This window comes from Oncorhynchus clarkii, chromosome 21, assembly GCF_045791955.1.
Source record: "Oncorhynchus clarkii lewisi isolate Uvic-CL-2024 chromosome 21, UVic_Ocla_1.0, whole genome shotgun sequence".
NCBI classification, from domain to species: domain Eukaryota; kingdom Metazoa; phylum Chordata; class Actinopteri; order Salmoniformes; family Salmonidae; genus Oncorhynchus; species Oncorhynchus clarkii.
Window position 1 is genome coordinate 42,825,107 of NC_092167.1, and position 15,688 is coordinate 42,840,794.

The 15,688-nt window shown below is 44.9% G+C and overlaps 1 protein-coding gene across 1 annotated transcript; it reads left to right on the forward strand.

Annotated features, from left to right (window-relative positions):
* On the forward strand, positions 1-14,125 carry LOC139379077 (zRAB1B, member RAS oncogene family a). The gene is made up of 6 exons (XM_071121846.1): positions 1-994; positions 4,726-4,798; positions 4,923-5,018; positions 10,544-10,639; positions 10,866-10,997; positions 12,433-14,125. Exons 1-6 carry the CDS (start codon positions 981-983, stop codon positions 12,625-12,627), a joined length of 606 nt encoding a protein of 201 aa, XP_070977947.1. The 5' UTR covers positions 1-980; the 3' UTR covers positions 12,628-14,125.
* The last annotated feature ends 1,563 nt before the right edge of the window (positions 14,126-15,688 follow it).

Genomic DNA, 15,688 nt, shown 5'->3' on the forward strand with positions numbered 1-15,688 from the left:
ACACGTCATCGGGTCTAACCGTCGTCTCGAGCGGAACTGCGCATATGCAGGCCGTCAAATCAAAGGCACTCCGTTATGAAGTTGTTTTTCACGAAAATGTAAACGTGTCAGTTTGTCACTTTCGCTAGTTTGGAGTAATAACATGTTCAACTACTTAAGACATTGGCTCTGATCTAGGTTGTGCCTTTAGATTTCGAAAAAGTAACAAAGGAATAATTTTTCAATTTTCTCATTGTCTTCTCAAATCCCGGCCGGTATGTTTGGTCTGTTTCGCTAGCGTTCGCAGCAGTCTCGCGATGTTTCGCCTTTGGGCTTAGAAAGTCTGCGGTGTCACCATGTCCAGGTATGGTGTATTCATGACAACTGGGAACTCGAATAGAAACGAGGTCAAATCATGACGTCAGTGATCTTTAGGTCGGAAAGTCGGAGCAAAAAAAAAAAGGTCCGAGTGCCCGACTTGGAATACTGAGTTGGAGCAAAAAAATTGTTTCGAGTTCCCAGTTGTTCCCAGTTGTCTTGATCGCACTAAAGTCGGAGATTTCCGAGTTCCTAGTTGTCTTGATCGCACTAAAGTCGGAGATTTCCGAGTTCCTAGTTGTTTTGAACGCGGAAGTAGACTTTGAACTACAACTCCCATCATCAGACCCGTTCTAGATTTGTCTGTAGTGCCACATCATTTGATGTCACTGCCGCACCTGCGCAGCCATCTTGTACTTCTAGCGAGGAGCGGACACAGAAAGAAATCAAAAGGATCAAATAAACCTGTCAAATCAGAAGAAAATAGGAATGTCTTTAAACGTTATATAGCCTCATAACGATTAGACACCCAAGAAGAACAAGGTTAGGTTAAAAAAAAGACGGTGAAATAGACATTCAAGTGCTTCGGATATCCAGACCTACAAGTCATCTTTTGCTTGTGAGTGAGAGGAGGAACAGTCAAATCGCCGAAAGAAAAACACATCCCGAACATCAGTCAAATCATGAATCCAGAATAGTGAGTAGACCCGCCGACCCACTAATATATTTTACTGTAATGGTACATGAATTATCAAACAAGCTATTGTTTGGTGCGGGCAGTTCCATAACATGAGTTTCGAGCGGTATGTAGCTTTTCAGCTAGCTAGCGTCAGCTGATCTCTTTCCCGTGCCAACCAACGCTAGCTAGCATAATCTTTTACATACACATAGCTAGCTAGGCATCACGTCATTGATATAACGTTACGCATTGTCAATAAATACAGCTAGATTTCTTGTCCCTTAAACATCTGTCACTTGTGTGTGGCCCTGAAATGCTCGGTGCGGTGGTGACCGGAGAATTAGGACGTTGTGCTTAAACGTCACCCCGGTGCAGTAGTTACAGTAGCAGGTGAGATCTGAGATCGCTTTGTCAGAAAGACACACTCACAGTTCTGTGAAGGTTCTTTGTCTCTAGCTGCAACGTAATGTAGCTAACTAGCTAATAATAACTATGTTAATGTTCGGGCCAAAACTTAGGTGCTACTGAGCCAGAGTATATGGGCTTGAGGAGACGAGATCTGCTCTGACGCACAGGATCCTTCAATTCAAAGTCCCATTGACCAGCTGTGCAAACGTTATGTCAATTCCTTTCGGTACTCACCAGAATATGCAATTTCGCCGAACAACTATCGTCATTACTGCCGTTGCCAACGTTATGTACTTTTTAAAAAAAAGGTCTAAATAAAACGAATATTCTTTCGCGATACTGTAGTGCTGCTGGATCAGTCGACCTGTGTAATGAGTGATTTTTATCGGAGGTGCTGAAGGGAGAAGGAGCCTCGTAAGGAGACCAGAGTGTGGGTGTGTCAAAAGCGCTCTGCCATAGATTAGACCAGGGATTGGGCAATTTTGATGGGGGTGGGGGCCACAAAAAAACGGAACTCATCATGAGGGGCCAGTGGCTCATGGGTCTGCATACCCACATTGATACCCCCCACCTTGCAGGCAAAACATTTTAGCAGCCCCCCTCTTGACAGTGAAGAGAACATTTACGTTTTAAAGTTCATTTCCTGCAATTCTACACATTTTTCCATAGGGTGGAGGCAGATGTTTGCAGTTTTTAATATAACTGATGATCAATTGGTTTAGATAGTTGGCCGCTAGACTAATTTACCAATCTATAAAATGTTAGCTGACACGGGCTAATTGAGTGACTGCTGATTCGTTTTCCGTACACCCACTCCTTTCGAAACACCCCCTCGCCCATACTCCGGTCGCCATATTGGACTGCAGCTAGCCATACTTGGCCGAAGGTGGATTTGGGAGTACATACCGTGTGTAACGGCAGTAATGGCAGTCATGATGATAGTTGCTCAGCATAATATTAAACATTTAGTTCTGTGTACAGCCAGAGGCACAGCTAAATGCCCTATGTAAAAGTAGTTGCTTGAACACAAATTAATATTGGTATCACCATGATGTGATCCTTTCATGCCTCGGCAGTCTTTCTCCACACTTTCTTTATATTGGGCTTAAGCCTACAATCCTACGCTATCCTAAGTAGTGTTGCAAGGTATACTAGTACCACTGCAATATCACGGTACCAAAACATAATTAAACTTATGATACCAACATTTTAGAATACCGTTTCATATGATACTACCGATCGAAAGAACCTGCTGGCGCCTGTTATAAGATGTTTATAAAGTCCTTTTTGTTGATAAATTCAGTTGAATTTAAGAAAAAGCCATTAGTCTCCTTGTATGCGCAGGTCCAATAATATCCATTTCACTTTCATGCGCATATCACATGTGGCAGCTGTAATCATCGAGCTACATCCTCTGCCAGCCCTCACTCACCTGCTTCTCTCCATCCTCTCTTCATGCGCATCTATTTTTCCATCAGTTTTTAAAATATGATTTAGCCGTGATGGCGAGCAGGGATACAGACCCTGATGAGTCTTCTGTTAGTTGTACATTTGTTACATTGGAGCAGCGTGCAGAGTGTGCAATGTTGATACATTGTATAATTTCATCGCCTGTTATAACCAAGAGCACTCACCAGCCTGTGGAGACTTTGCAAGTTCACTGTCATGCCGCCTCTCAGTGTCAGAGAGGGAAACTGGAGCACCGTTCGCGACAGGCATGCCTGCACCTTTACAGCAAAGAAAACGGTTTGTCTCTAGCCTAAACGGTTCAAATATGACCCATATTACCAGAGGTCTTGTCTCTAGCCTAAACGGTTCAAAAAATACCCATATTACCTATTGGGATTAGCACACATTTTATATAATTTCACAAACAACGTTGTTCAGTTATGTTACCTAGCTAGCTGACAGTAGGTCTAGTAGGCACATTTGATTTGCCCAGGAAAAAAGGACAAGGCTCTGCTCTCTTGAGATGTATTTCAAAAAGTAGGATTCATATAGGCCTAATAACTATTTCAAAAATCTATTTCTTACAAGTGCTCTTTAAATTCTGTTTGGTTCCTAACGTCTTAAAAATTGGTAGCAGTGTGTGTGTATTTGTTGGAGAGAGAGTGGTGTGTGTTTATGAGAGAGGGAGACCAGGGAGGGTGTGCGGAACAGAGGGAAAGTGTGTGTGTCTGTTAAGTGAAGGGTAAAGAAGGTTTCATGTTGTGTTTTCCCCTTACTGCTACAATAACATGTAGATCATTATGCATGTATACTGAATGAAAATATAAACGCAACAATTTCAAAGATTTTACTTAGTTATAGGACATAGAAGGAAATCAGTCAATTGAAATAAATAAATTAGGCCCTAATCTATGCATTTCACATTACTGGGCAGTGGCCATGAGAGTGCATAGGCCCACCCATTTGGGAGCCAGGCCCAGCTAATCAGAATGAGTTTTTCCCCACAAAAGGGCTTTATTACAGAACAAAATACTTCTCAGCAACCCCCCTCCTCAGACGATCCCACAGGCGAAGAAGCCGGATGTGGAGGTCCTGGTCTGGCGTGATCATGTTGCTGTGGTTGTGAGGCCAGTTGGATGTACTGCCCAATTATCTAAAATGACGTTGGAGGTGGATTATGGTAGAGAAATGAGCATTCAATTCTCTGGCAACAGCTCTGTTGGACATGCCTGCAGTCAGCATGCCAATTGCATGCTCCCTCAACTTGAGACATCTGTGGTGTTGTGTGACACAACTGCACATTCTAGTTGCCTTTTATTGCATCCAGCACAAGGTGCACCTGTGTAATGATCATGCTGTTTAATCAGCTTCTTGATATGCCACACCGGTCAGGTAGATGGATAAACATGAAACACTTTACATGTTGCGATTATATCTTTGTTGAGGATATATTCCTTCCTCCCATTCCTACAGCCAAATCACAGATATGCCTTTGCAAATATGAGCAAATCAGCCATTCTATGCCGTATATTATTATACACTGAACGGTGTGAAGTTAAATTCAATGTTTTGTATTGAGTGAGAAGTGTGAATTTCAGTGACAGGTTTTTGCGTAGCACATGCGTAAAACGTTTAGAAAACGTAAACAACCGTCCGGGGGACGGGGCGGGGCGAACAGGACACTAGGCCACTGATTATATTTTTCTTCCCGTGGTATTGCGATACTACTCTATCATATCGTTAGTAACACTTTGGTACCATGACAACACTAATCCTAAATAGAATAAATTGATGCAACTTGACATCAGTAGTAGTGCTTATTACTAGAGTCAAGTAGCAACAGTGTTTATAATGTCTAGTCTTTGGTCTAATGCTGGATGCTTTCATTTCAGTGACTACCTGTTCAAGCTCCTCCTTATTGGTGACTCCGGTGTGGGAAAGTCCTGTCTTCTGCTCCGCTTTGCTGTAAGTATACTCACTGTATATACTATTACTGTACACAGCTATTTAGTAAGTGGCGTTCTGGTGCCTTCTGTCAAAAATGCAGTTTCTTGGATCTGTCTAACTGTTCTCTCTTCCCTGCCTCCAGGATGACACCTACACAGAGAGCTACATCAGCACCATCGGTGTAGACTTCAAGATCCGCACCATCGAGCTGGACGGCAAGACCATCAAACTACAGATTGTGAGTCTGACACAATGACCACCTCTACCACTATCAACACCACTACCTCTACCAACACCTCTACCAACACCTCTACCTCTACCACTACCACCACTACTACCAACTCCTCTACCAACACCACTACCACGATCAACAACACGACCAACACCTCTACCAACACCTCTACCAACACCTCTACCTCTACCAACACCTCTACCAACACCTCTACCTCTACCAACACCTCTACCACCACCAACACCTCTACCACCACCACCAACACCTCTACCACCACCAACACCTCTACCAACTCCTCTACCACCACCACTACCAACTCCTCTACCACCACCTCTACCAACACCACTACCAACACCACAACCAACACCTCTACCACTATCACCACCACTACCAACTCCCCTACCTCCACCACTACCAACTCCTCTACCACCACCTCTACCACTACCAACACCACAACCAACACCTCTACCACCACCACTACCAACTCCACTACTACTACCACCACCACTACCAACTCCTCTACCACCACCTCTACCACTACCACTACCTCTACCACACCACCGCCTCTACCAGTACCACCACCACTGCCAACTCCACTACCACCTCTACCACTACCTCTACCACTACCACCACCTCTACCACTACCTCTACCACTACCACCACCTCTACCTCTACCACCACCTATACCACTACCACCACCTCTACCAACACCACCACCTCTACCAACACCACCACCTCTACCAACACCACTACCAACACCACTACCACCACCTCTACCACCACCACCACTACCAACACCTCTACCACCACCTCTACCACTACCACTACCTCTACCACTACCACTACCTCTACCACTACCTCTACCACCACCTCTACCAACACCACTACCACCACCTCTACCACCACCTCTACCACTACCACTACCAACACCACTACCAACACCTCTACCACCACCTCTACCACTACCACCACCTCTACCACTACCAACACCTCTACCACTACCACCACCTCTACCACCACCTCTACCACTACCACCACCTCTACCACTACCACCACCTCTACCAACACCACTACCACTACCTCTACCAACACCACTACCAACACCACTACCAACACCTCTACCAACACCTCTACCAACACCTCTACCAACACCTCTACCAACACCTCTACCACTACCAACACCTCTACCAACACCTCTACCACTACCACCACTACCACTACCACCACCTCTACCAACACCACCACCTCTACCACTACCAACTAGTCGACCGATTTATGATTTTTCAACGCCGATACCTATTATTGGAGGACCAAAAAAAGCAGATACCGATTAATCTGACTATTTATTTATTTATTTGTAATAATGACAATTACAACAATACGAAATGAACACTTATTTTAACTTAATATAATACATAATTAAAAATCCATTTAGCCTCAAATAAATAATGAAATATGTTGAATTTGGTTTAAATAATGCAAAAACAAAGTGTTGGAGAAGAAAGTAAAAGTGCAATATGTGCCATGTAAGAAAGCTAACGTTTGAGTTCCTTGCTCAGAACATGAGAACATATGAAAGCTGGTCGTTCCTTTTAACATGAGACTTAAATATTCCCAGGTAAGAGGTTTTTAGGTTGTAGTTAATATAGTATTTATAGGACTATTTCTCTCTCTACCATTTGTATTTCATATACCTTTGACTATTGGATGTTCCTATAGGCACTATAGTATTGCAGTATAGTGTAACAGTATAGCTTCCGTCCCTCTCCTCGCCTCGAACCAGGAACACATCGACAACAGCCACACTCGAAGCAGCGTTACCCATCGCTCCACAAAAGCCGCGGCCCTTGCAGAGCAAGGGGAATAACTACTCCTCAGAGCGAGTGACGTTTGAAACGCTATTAGCGCGCACCCAGCTAACTAGCTAGCCATTTCACATCGGTTACACCAGCCATTAGGCTGATAGGCTTGAAGTCATAAACAGCGCTGTGCTTGCGAGGAGCTGCTGGCAAAATGCACAAAAGTGCTGTTTGAATTAATGCTTACGAGCCTGCTGCTGCCTACCACCGCTCAGTCAGACTGCTCTATCAAATCATAGACTTAATTATAACATAACACACAGAACTACGAGCCTTTGGTCATTAATATGGTAGAATCTGGAAACTATCATTTCGAAAACAAACTTTTATTATTTCAGTGAAATACGGAACCGTTCGGTATTTTATCTAACGGGTGGCATCCTTAAGTCTAAATATTCTTATTACATTGCACAACCTTCAATATATGTCATAATTACATAAAATTCTGGCAAATTATTTCGCAGTGAGCCAGTCAGCCCAAACTGTTGCATTTACCCTAACTCTGCGTGCAATGAACGCAAGAGAAGTGACACAATTTCACCTGGTTAATATTGCCTGCTAACCTGGATTTCTTTTAGCTAAATATGCAGGTTTAAAAATATATACTTCTGTATATTGATTTTAAGAAAGGCATTGGTATTTATGGTTAGGTACAGTCGTCCAACGATTGTGCTTTTTTCGCAAACGCGCTTTTGTTAAATCATCCCACAGCGTTGCATCGATTACATGCAACACAGGACACGCTAGATAAACTAGTAATATCATCAACCATGTGTAGTTATAACTAGTGATTATGATTGATTGATTGTTTTTTATAAGATAAGTTTAATGCTAGCTAGCAACTTACCTTGGCTTACTGCATTCTCATTACAGGCAGTCTCCTCGTGGAGTGCAATGAGAGGCAGGTGGTTAGAGCGTTGGACTAGTTAACTGTAAGGTTGCAAGAGTAGATCCCCCGAGCTGACAAGGTGAAAATCTGTCGTTCTACCCCTGAAAAAGGCAGTTAACCCACCGTTCCTAGGCCGTCATTGAAAATATTAATATTATATATTAATGTTAATGTTCTTAACTGACTTGCCTAATTAAATAAAGGTATAAAAAAAATCGGCACCCAAAAATACAGATTTCCGATTGTTATGAAAACTTGAAATCGGCCCTAATTAATCGGCCATTCCGATTAATCAGTCGACCTCTACTACCAACATCACCGCACCACCACTACCAACAGTGTGACTACTACCACTGACCCCAATTATTTGTTTGGTTACGGTAATGTCTGTTAATGCGTTCAATATTTTATTATTCTAGTCTTTTACCGTTCTCATTGAGGAGTGGACATGTTATTTACAGAGCGCACAACCTATGCTACATTTGTGAGAAACTTGTTTTTGGATTATTTCATTCCATTTACGAGTTTTGTCAATTTAGTCATTGTCTGTTGTTTGGAGCGCTCCTGTCCATGTTGAGTAAGGACGCGCTCCTGATTACGCATAGAAGCTGGCCAATAGGCTACCGTGCATGCTCGCAAATGTAGGCATATAAATGTGCCCATTTGGGGATCTGATAGTATTTCTGATTGGCTTAATGCACCACCGCTAATGACCTGTGGAGCTTCTCAAAGTAATGTTTTCTTCACCTCTAACAGCAAGCAAAACACAGTCTGTTTTTAACATCCATTGAGAATTACAATAGTTCCTCATTCAATAGGCCTACGTGATTACTTCTTATCCCAAGCGCAAACAAGGGAAAGGGGGATACCTAGTCAGTTGTTCAACTGAAATGTGTCTTCCACATTTAACCCCTCTGAATCAGAGAGGTGCGAAGTAGCCTACAGCTGTGTGTCTGTCCCGAGCTCACTGGCACGGTAAAGGCCCAGAATATTTTAGACAATGTTGCAAGGAGCTTCCGTTCTGACCCAAGTTTATAGTTGATACAATGTTTTAAGTTCATTGCAGACAGGCCATTTTTAGCCCATGTGATTTATATCATATTTATTTTAATCAGGATATTTTCTACCTGCAATGGGTTTATTTGTTTGCTTCATAGGCTAGTTTTACATATTTGGCAATAGAAGTAACTTATGTTTATCATTTTCATTTAGGTTTGGATATAATTTTGATTAACCACATGACAATGATTTTGAGATATGAAGACATTATTATAAATGAAATGAAACTATATGCATATGAAAACCATAACGGGCGTGCAGATTGGTAGAAATGGTAAGATAAATGGACGTTCCACATGAGACAGTTTGCAGACTCTTTGTGTAGCCTTTTACCGGCAACTTCCGGAGAGTAATGACAGAATCTGGGAAAGCCAGTAGGAGCGGGAAGAGGATGGTCGGGACAGGTTAGGTTTTTTTTCCTTCTGGTTATCTGTATCTCTGGCTCCCACTTGAGTAATTTGTGTCGTATTTCATCAAACAGTGAGCTTAAAGCATCAGACAAGTATCGTTGATTTTATTAAAACAACACCATCATTACTGCCACTCCCAACACCACCACCACTGCCCACTCCCACCACCACCACTCCCCACTCCCACCACCACCACCACTGCCCACTCCCACCACCACCACCACTGCCCACTCCCAACACCACCACCACTGCCCACTCCCAACACCACCACCACTGCCCACTCCCAACACCACCACCACTGCCCACTCCCAACACCACCACCACTGCCCACTCCCAACACCACCACCACTCGCCACTCCCACCACCACTGCCCACTCCCAACACCACCACCACTGCCCACTCCCAACACCACCACCACTCCCACCACCACTGCCCACTCCCAACACCACCACCACTGCCCACTCCCAACACCACCACCACTGCCCACTCCCACCACCACTGCCCACTCCCAACACCACCACCACTGCCCACTCCCAACACCACCACCACCACTGCCCACTCCCAACACCACCACCACCACTGCCCACTCCCAACACCACCGCCAGTGCCCACTCCCAACACCACCACCACTGCCCACTCCCACCACTGCCCACTCCCACCACCACCACTGCCCACTCCCACCACCACCACCACCACTGCCCACTCCCAACACCACCACCACTGCCCACTCCCAACACCACCGCCACTGCCCACTCCCAACACCACCACCACTGCCCACTCCCAACACCACCACCACCACTGCCCACTCCCACTCCCACCACCACCACTGCCCACTCCCACCACCACCACTGCCCACTCCCAACACCACCACCACTGCCCACTCCCAACACCACCACCACTGCCCACTCCCAACACCACCGCCACTCCCCGCGCCTTTATTCCAACACCATTTCTTGACTAGATTTGATAAACGGTTCAGTATGTATGTTGCTTAGCTTTACCTCCTGTGTTTGCTCTGTAGTTTAACGACTCACCCTAAGGCTAAACAACAGGGACCCCGTTCTGTTCCTAACATGCCTCTTTAGATCCAAGGAGGTGCACTATAGATGTTAGTGTGATTTTCTATTGACCGTACATACCTAGTGCTAATCCAGATGCTTTCAGGACAGGAATGATGTGAACTTGGGTGACGACAGGCAAGTGTGTGTTTTTTAGTCATTTAAATGAACCTGGTCTGTTTTGTTTGTTGGCATTCAACACCTCTCTCTCCCCTCCATGTCACTTTTGTCGTTCTCCACTCCCTCCCTCTCTCAGTGGGACACTGCTGGTCAGGAGAGGTTCCGCACCATCACCTCCAGTTACTACAGGGGCGCCCACGGCATCATCGTGGTCTATGATGTCACAGATCAGGTGGGTCATTAGTTCGGAGGCGATCTGTGCTAGACATAGTCCTATTGGGTTTGAACTATTCTTAATCAAATGCTGTACTTCCCAAGTCCTTTTGACATACTACAATGTTGTCTTTTGCATGGACATATTAGCCCTCTACCTGTTTCTCACATGCCTGTAGGATAGGCAGCCATTCACTGTCACTAATCTCACGCTCTGTCTTGTGTGTCTCCGTCCTGCTCTGTAGGAGTCGTACAACAATGTGAAGCAGTGGCTGCAGGAGATCGATCGCTACGCCAGCGAGAACGTCAACAAGCTGCTGGTGGGGAACAAGTGTGACCTCACCACCAAGAAAGTAGTGGACTACACAACAGCCAAGGTACAGCTACCATACAACACCTACAATCCCAGATGAAATGCACTCCCTATGAGTAGTGTTTAGGAGATTTCAGGCTACACAAATCAATTATTGAATTTCTTTGTTTTGAGCGCTCAATATCTCTCTAAATCTATATCATCATTAATGTGGGGGATCGAATGCATAATATTAGATCTTTTAACTTTTTTTTTTTCATTGGTCAGATTTAAAAAAAAAAAAGATATTTTGAGTCAAAAGTATAGATATAATATTGTGATATGCAACTGTATAAATAATTTCCCCACCACTAGTGCATATTAAACTCACAGACAAAATTACGCACCATACTGCCAGTACTTTTTGACAATTTAACGTGTACAATACCAACATTTTTTAACCGTTATACAGCTTTTTAATGAACAATACAACAGGCTGAGAGAGGCTGGACTGAGGGCTTGTAGGCCTGCTGTAAGGCAGGTCCTCACCAGACATCACCGACAACAACGTTGCCTATGGGCACAAACCAGACAGGACTGGCAAAAAGTGCTCTTCACTGACGAGTCGCGGTTTTGTCTCACCAGGGATGCTGGTCGGATTCACGTTTGTCGTCGAAGGAATGAGTGTTACACCGAGGCCTGTACTCTGGAGCGGGATCGGTTTGGAGGTAGAGGGTCCGTTATGGTCTGGGGCGGTGTGTCACAGCATCATCGGACTAAGCTTGTTTTCATTGCAGGCAATCTCAATGCTGTGCGTTACAGGGAAGACATCCCCCTCCCTCATGTGGTACCCTTCCTGCAGGCTCATCCTGACATGACCCTCCAGCATGACAATGCCACCAGCCATACTGCTCGTTCTGTGAGTGATTTCCCGCAAGACAGGAATGTCACTGTTCTGTCATGGCCAGTGAAGAGCCCGGATCTCAATCCCATTGAGCACGTCTGGGACCTGTTGGATCGGAGGGTGAGGGATAGGACCATTCCCCCCAGAAATTTTGGGAACTTGCAGGTGCCTTGGTGGAAGAGTGGGGTAACATCTCACAGCAAGAACTGGCACATCTGGTGCAGTCCATGAGGAGGATATGTACTGCAGTACTTAATGCAGCTGGTGGCCACACTGTTACTTTTCATTTTGACCCCCCCCCCCCCCTTGTTCAGGGACACATTATTCCATTTCTGTTAGTCACATGTCTGTGGAACTTGTTCAGTTTATGTCTCAGTTGTTGAATCTTGTTATGTTCATACACATATTTACACATGTTAAGTTTGCTGGAAATAAACGCAGTTGATTGTGCGAGGACGTTTCTTTTTTTGCAGAGGTTACGTACGCACACACACACACACACACACACACACACACACACACACACACACACACACACACACACACACACACACACACATACATAAAATACATACGTTTGACCCCTATCTATTCTGTCCCTATTTGCCGCCTGCAGGAATTTGCTGACTCCCTGGCCATCCCCTTCCTGGAAACAAGTGCCAAGAACGCCACCAACGTGGAGCAGGCCTTCATGACCATGGCTGCTGAGATCAAGAAGAGGATGGGCCCCGGGGCCACAGCTGGAGGGGACAAGCCCAACCTGAAGATCGACAGCACCCCTGTCAGGCAGTCTGGAGGGGGGTGCTGTTAAACTGGACTCTGTTCTGGATGCTCTCCTCTTCTTCACCCTCCCTGCTCTGGGCTTCACTTCCTCCACCTCTTAATCCCTCAGCCTCCCTCCCATCTCCCGTTCTCTTACTCTTGCCGCGGGATGGGTGGTTGGATAGGGAGGGGAGGATTTGAGGGGTGAGAACTGGGGACTGACTTTAAGACCACATCTCCCCACAAAAAAGTAAAGAGAAAAGTTAGGTGGTGGTTAGTTTGAACTTTTTTTTCTTTTTTTCCAAGCGATGAGTCAGGAACGTAAACAGATATGAGAAAAGATTGGTATTGACTTAGAGGAGAACTGGGTGATAGAAGATTAGGTTTTAGATTCCGGCGAGCGCTTATCTCTCTCCCTCTCCTGTGTACACACACACATACACACACACACACACACACATACATACACACACGCACACACACACACAGACAGACAACAGGAAGTCGTCACAGGTGAGGTTCTCTTTCCTTTAGGCTATGTCTGTCATTGCTATCCAATGGAAGTCCTATAGCAAATTCAGTTTAGAGTGCTACAGTAATCTGTCATTTATGTATTGGCCCTGTTTTATCTCAGACTGCTGGGGTGCCTTGTAGTCATGACTACGTGTCACCATCTTAAGTCTGTTTATAGGTGTCAAGTGAGTGACGTTTTCAATCTAGCCTACGGTCTACGTTCCACATGCAATAGTAACACTAATGCACTATTTATACCCATGTATCCATCCATCCATCCATTGTATGAACTGAATTGGCGTTGGGGCAGACTGCACCACTACCAGCGTCCTAACAGTCATCCAGCATATTAATCGATGAGGATACGGGTATCTAGGATACGGGTATCTTAGAAATAGAATGAATAGACCGGACTCTGAAGGAAGGCATCAGCAGAGAGGGGAGAGACATACACTTTGTGTGGAGAAGAGGGTGCTGGGAAGGATCGCTCTGACTCCCCGTAGAGCCTGAGCTTTAGGTTGATTCGACACAGAACAGGAGAACTTTTGGTTGAACTTGGAATCACTCCTTCCCTTCATCCCTCTACATGCAGACGGGAGGATGGAGTGAGAGAGTGCTTTAATATACTGTATGGTGTTAGTTAGCTCACATCACTCCTTGTTAGGATTTCACACAAAAAAGACCAAACAAAAAAAACGCATAAATATTTGAGATCTGCTTAAGTCATGTTTGTATGTCTTTTAAGTTGTCAGGACTCTATATTACAGTATGCCCAAGGTGGTTCTTCAACATAAACAGACAGTGTACACACACAGAACGGGGCATGACGTAGTACTAGATTAGTATGTCGGGGCTTGGGCAAGCGATATTCAACTAATTAACAGGACATATGAAACAAGAAATTTGCAATATTCTCTCTTAATATTCATAGATTATTGGTTCATATTATTTTATTGTTATTACAATGATTTTATTATTTGATATTTGTATTTTCTGTAGTTTTTTTCTAATCGAAAAAGCTTGTAAAAATTGCTTGAAATGTTGTCCAACTTCCTTTATCGGGTGGGTTGGGATGTTGTTTGGTCGGGTGGGTTGGGATGTTGTTTGGTCGGGGGGTTGGGATGTTTGGTCGGGGGAGTTGGGGAGTTGTCTCTGAAAGCTACTGTTCCCTCCTGTGCCTCACTGGACTGAAGGATACGGACCGCGTGCATAACCTCTGTAGCATGTCACACCACAGGTTCTTTATGCCTTGGCCATGGCCCACTTCTCAGACCGTGTTGCCATCCACCGTTTGTCATCACGTGTCCCACAGTGCATTTCTTTTATGGTTGTCATGGTTTCATGTCAGTTAGTGTGGTCATTATGAAGCGTAGCCAACTCATTACCCCTCTCTAGATCAGTGCGTGAATGGTGTTCTTCAATCTTCATCATTGTCAACTGCTAGCTAGTTCCAGTAGCCTCTATATAGCTTAAGACATGGAGTGTGTTTGGCTGATCAGAATGTGTGTTAATGGGCCTGGCTGTCCTGACTGAGTTCCCCTTCTACAGGAACCTGCCCTGACTGAGTTCCCCTTCTACAGGAACCTGCCCTGCGCCGTTCCCTTCCAAGTCTGTCCTCATGGTTCTCATGGCTGTGTGTGATTTCTCAGGCATTCCTATGGAACTATGGAACCTAGCAGGAAAGTGGAGAAAACCCTCCAACCCCTGACCTTAACCAACCCCTGACCTTAACCAGCGCTAGTTTTGGATTAATGTAATGCACTACAGTACGGCTAATACTACTAATATGGCCTCTAAGCGTTTGTGTTCTTGACAACAGAGAATATTGGCCTTTTGTTCGTTATTACAACCTCAGTTTTCAATCTATTTTTCTGTAGAAGTAGTCATGGTTTACAACGGGACTTTAGGAAAATGGTTGAAATTGCAGTGACGTACTGTTAGCCAGGACTGGACCCACAGACTCGTTACAGCACTACAGTGAGCCTGTTGTGGAATGGACACGTCCATTTTGTCCTCTTGGTTAGCCCTTGACACGCCCATTTTGTCCTCTTGGTTAGCCCTTGACACGTCCATTTTGTCCTCTTGGTTAGCCCTTGACACGTCCATTTTGTCCTCTTGGTTAGCCCTTGACACGTCCATTTTGTCCTCTTGGTTAGCCCTTGACACGTCCTCTTGGTTAGCCCTTGACACGTCCATCTTGTCCTCTTGGTTAGCCCTTGACACGTCCTCTTGGTTAGCCCTTGACACGTCCATCTTGTCCTCTTGGTTAGCCCTTGACACGTCCTCTTGGTTAGCCCTTGACACGTCCATTTTGTCCTCTTGGTTAGCCCTTGACACGTCCATCTTGTCCTATTGGTTAGCCCTTGACACGTCCATCTTGTCCTCTTGGTTAGCCCTTGGTGTTGCCAGTCTGACATGGTGCAGTAGGCAGTGTAACTGTTCTAACCTTCGACCTGTATGTCTTTATTACTATGAGAAGAGCAGACTGGAATGGTCGTACTCTTAACGACAACTATGTAAGCGTGTTGTACGGTCATGTTATATGGTCATTGAGCCTGGTTCAGTTTGGCGTTGAGCATTCCATTGGGTTTGAGCAT

Coding starts and splice junctions, on each gene's coding strand:
- LOC139379077 (XM_071121846.1), top strand. Junction 4,799..4,922: donor GTCTTCTGCTCCGCTTTGCT/GTAAGTATACTC, acceptor CCCTGCCTCCAG/GATGACACCTACACAGAGAG. Junction 10,640..10,865: donor TCTATGATGTCACAGATCAG/GTGGGTCATTAG, acceptor CCTGCTCTGTAG/GAGTCGTACAACAATGTGAA.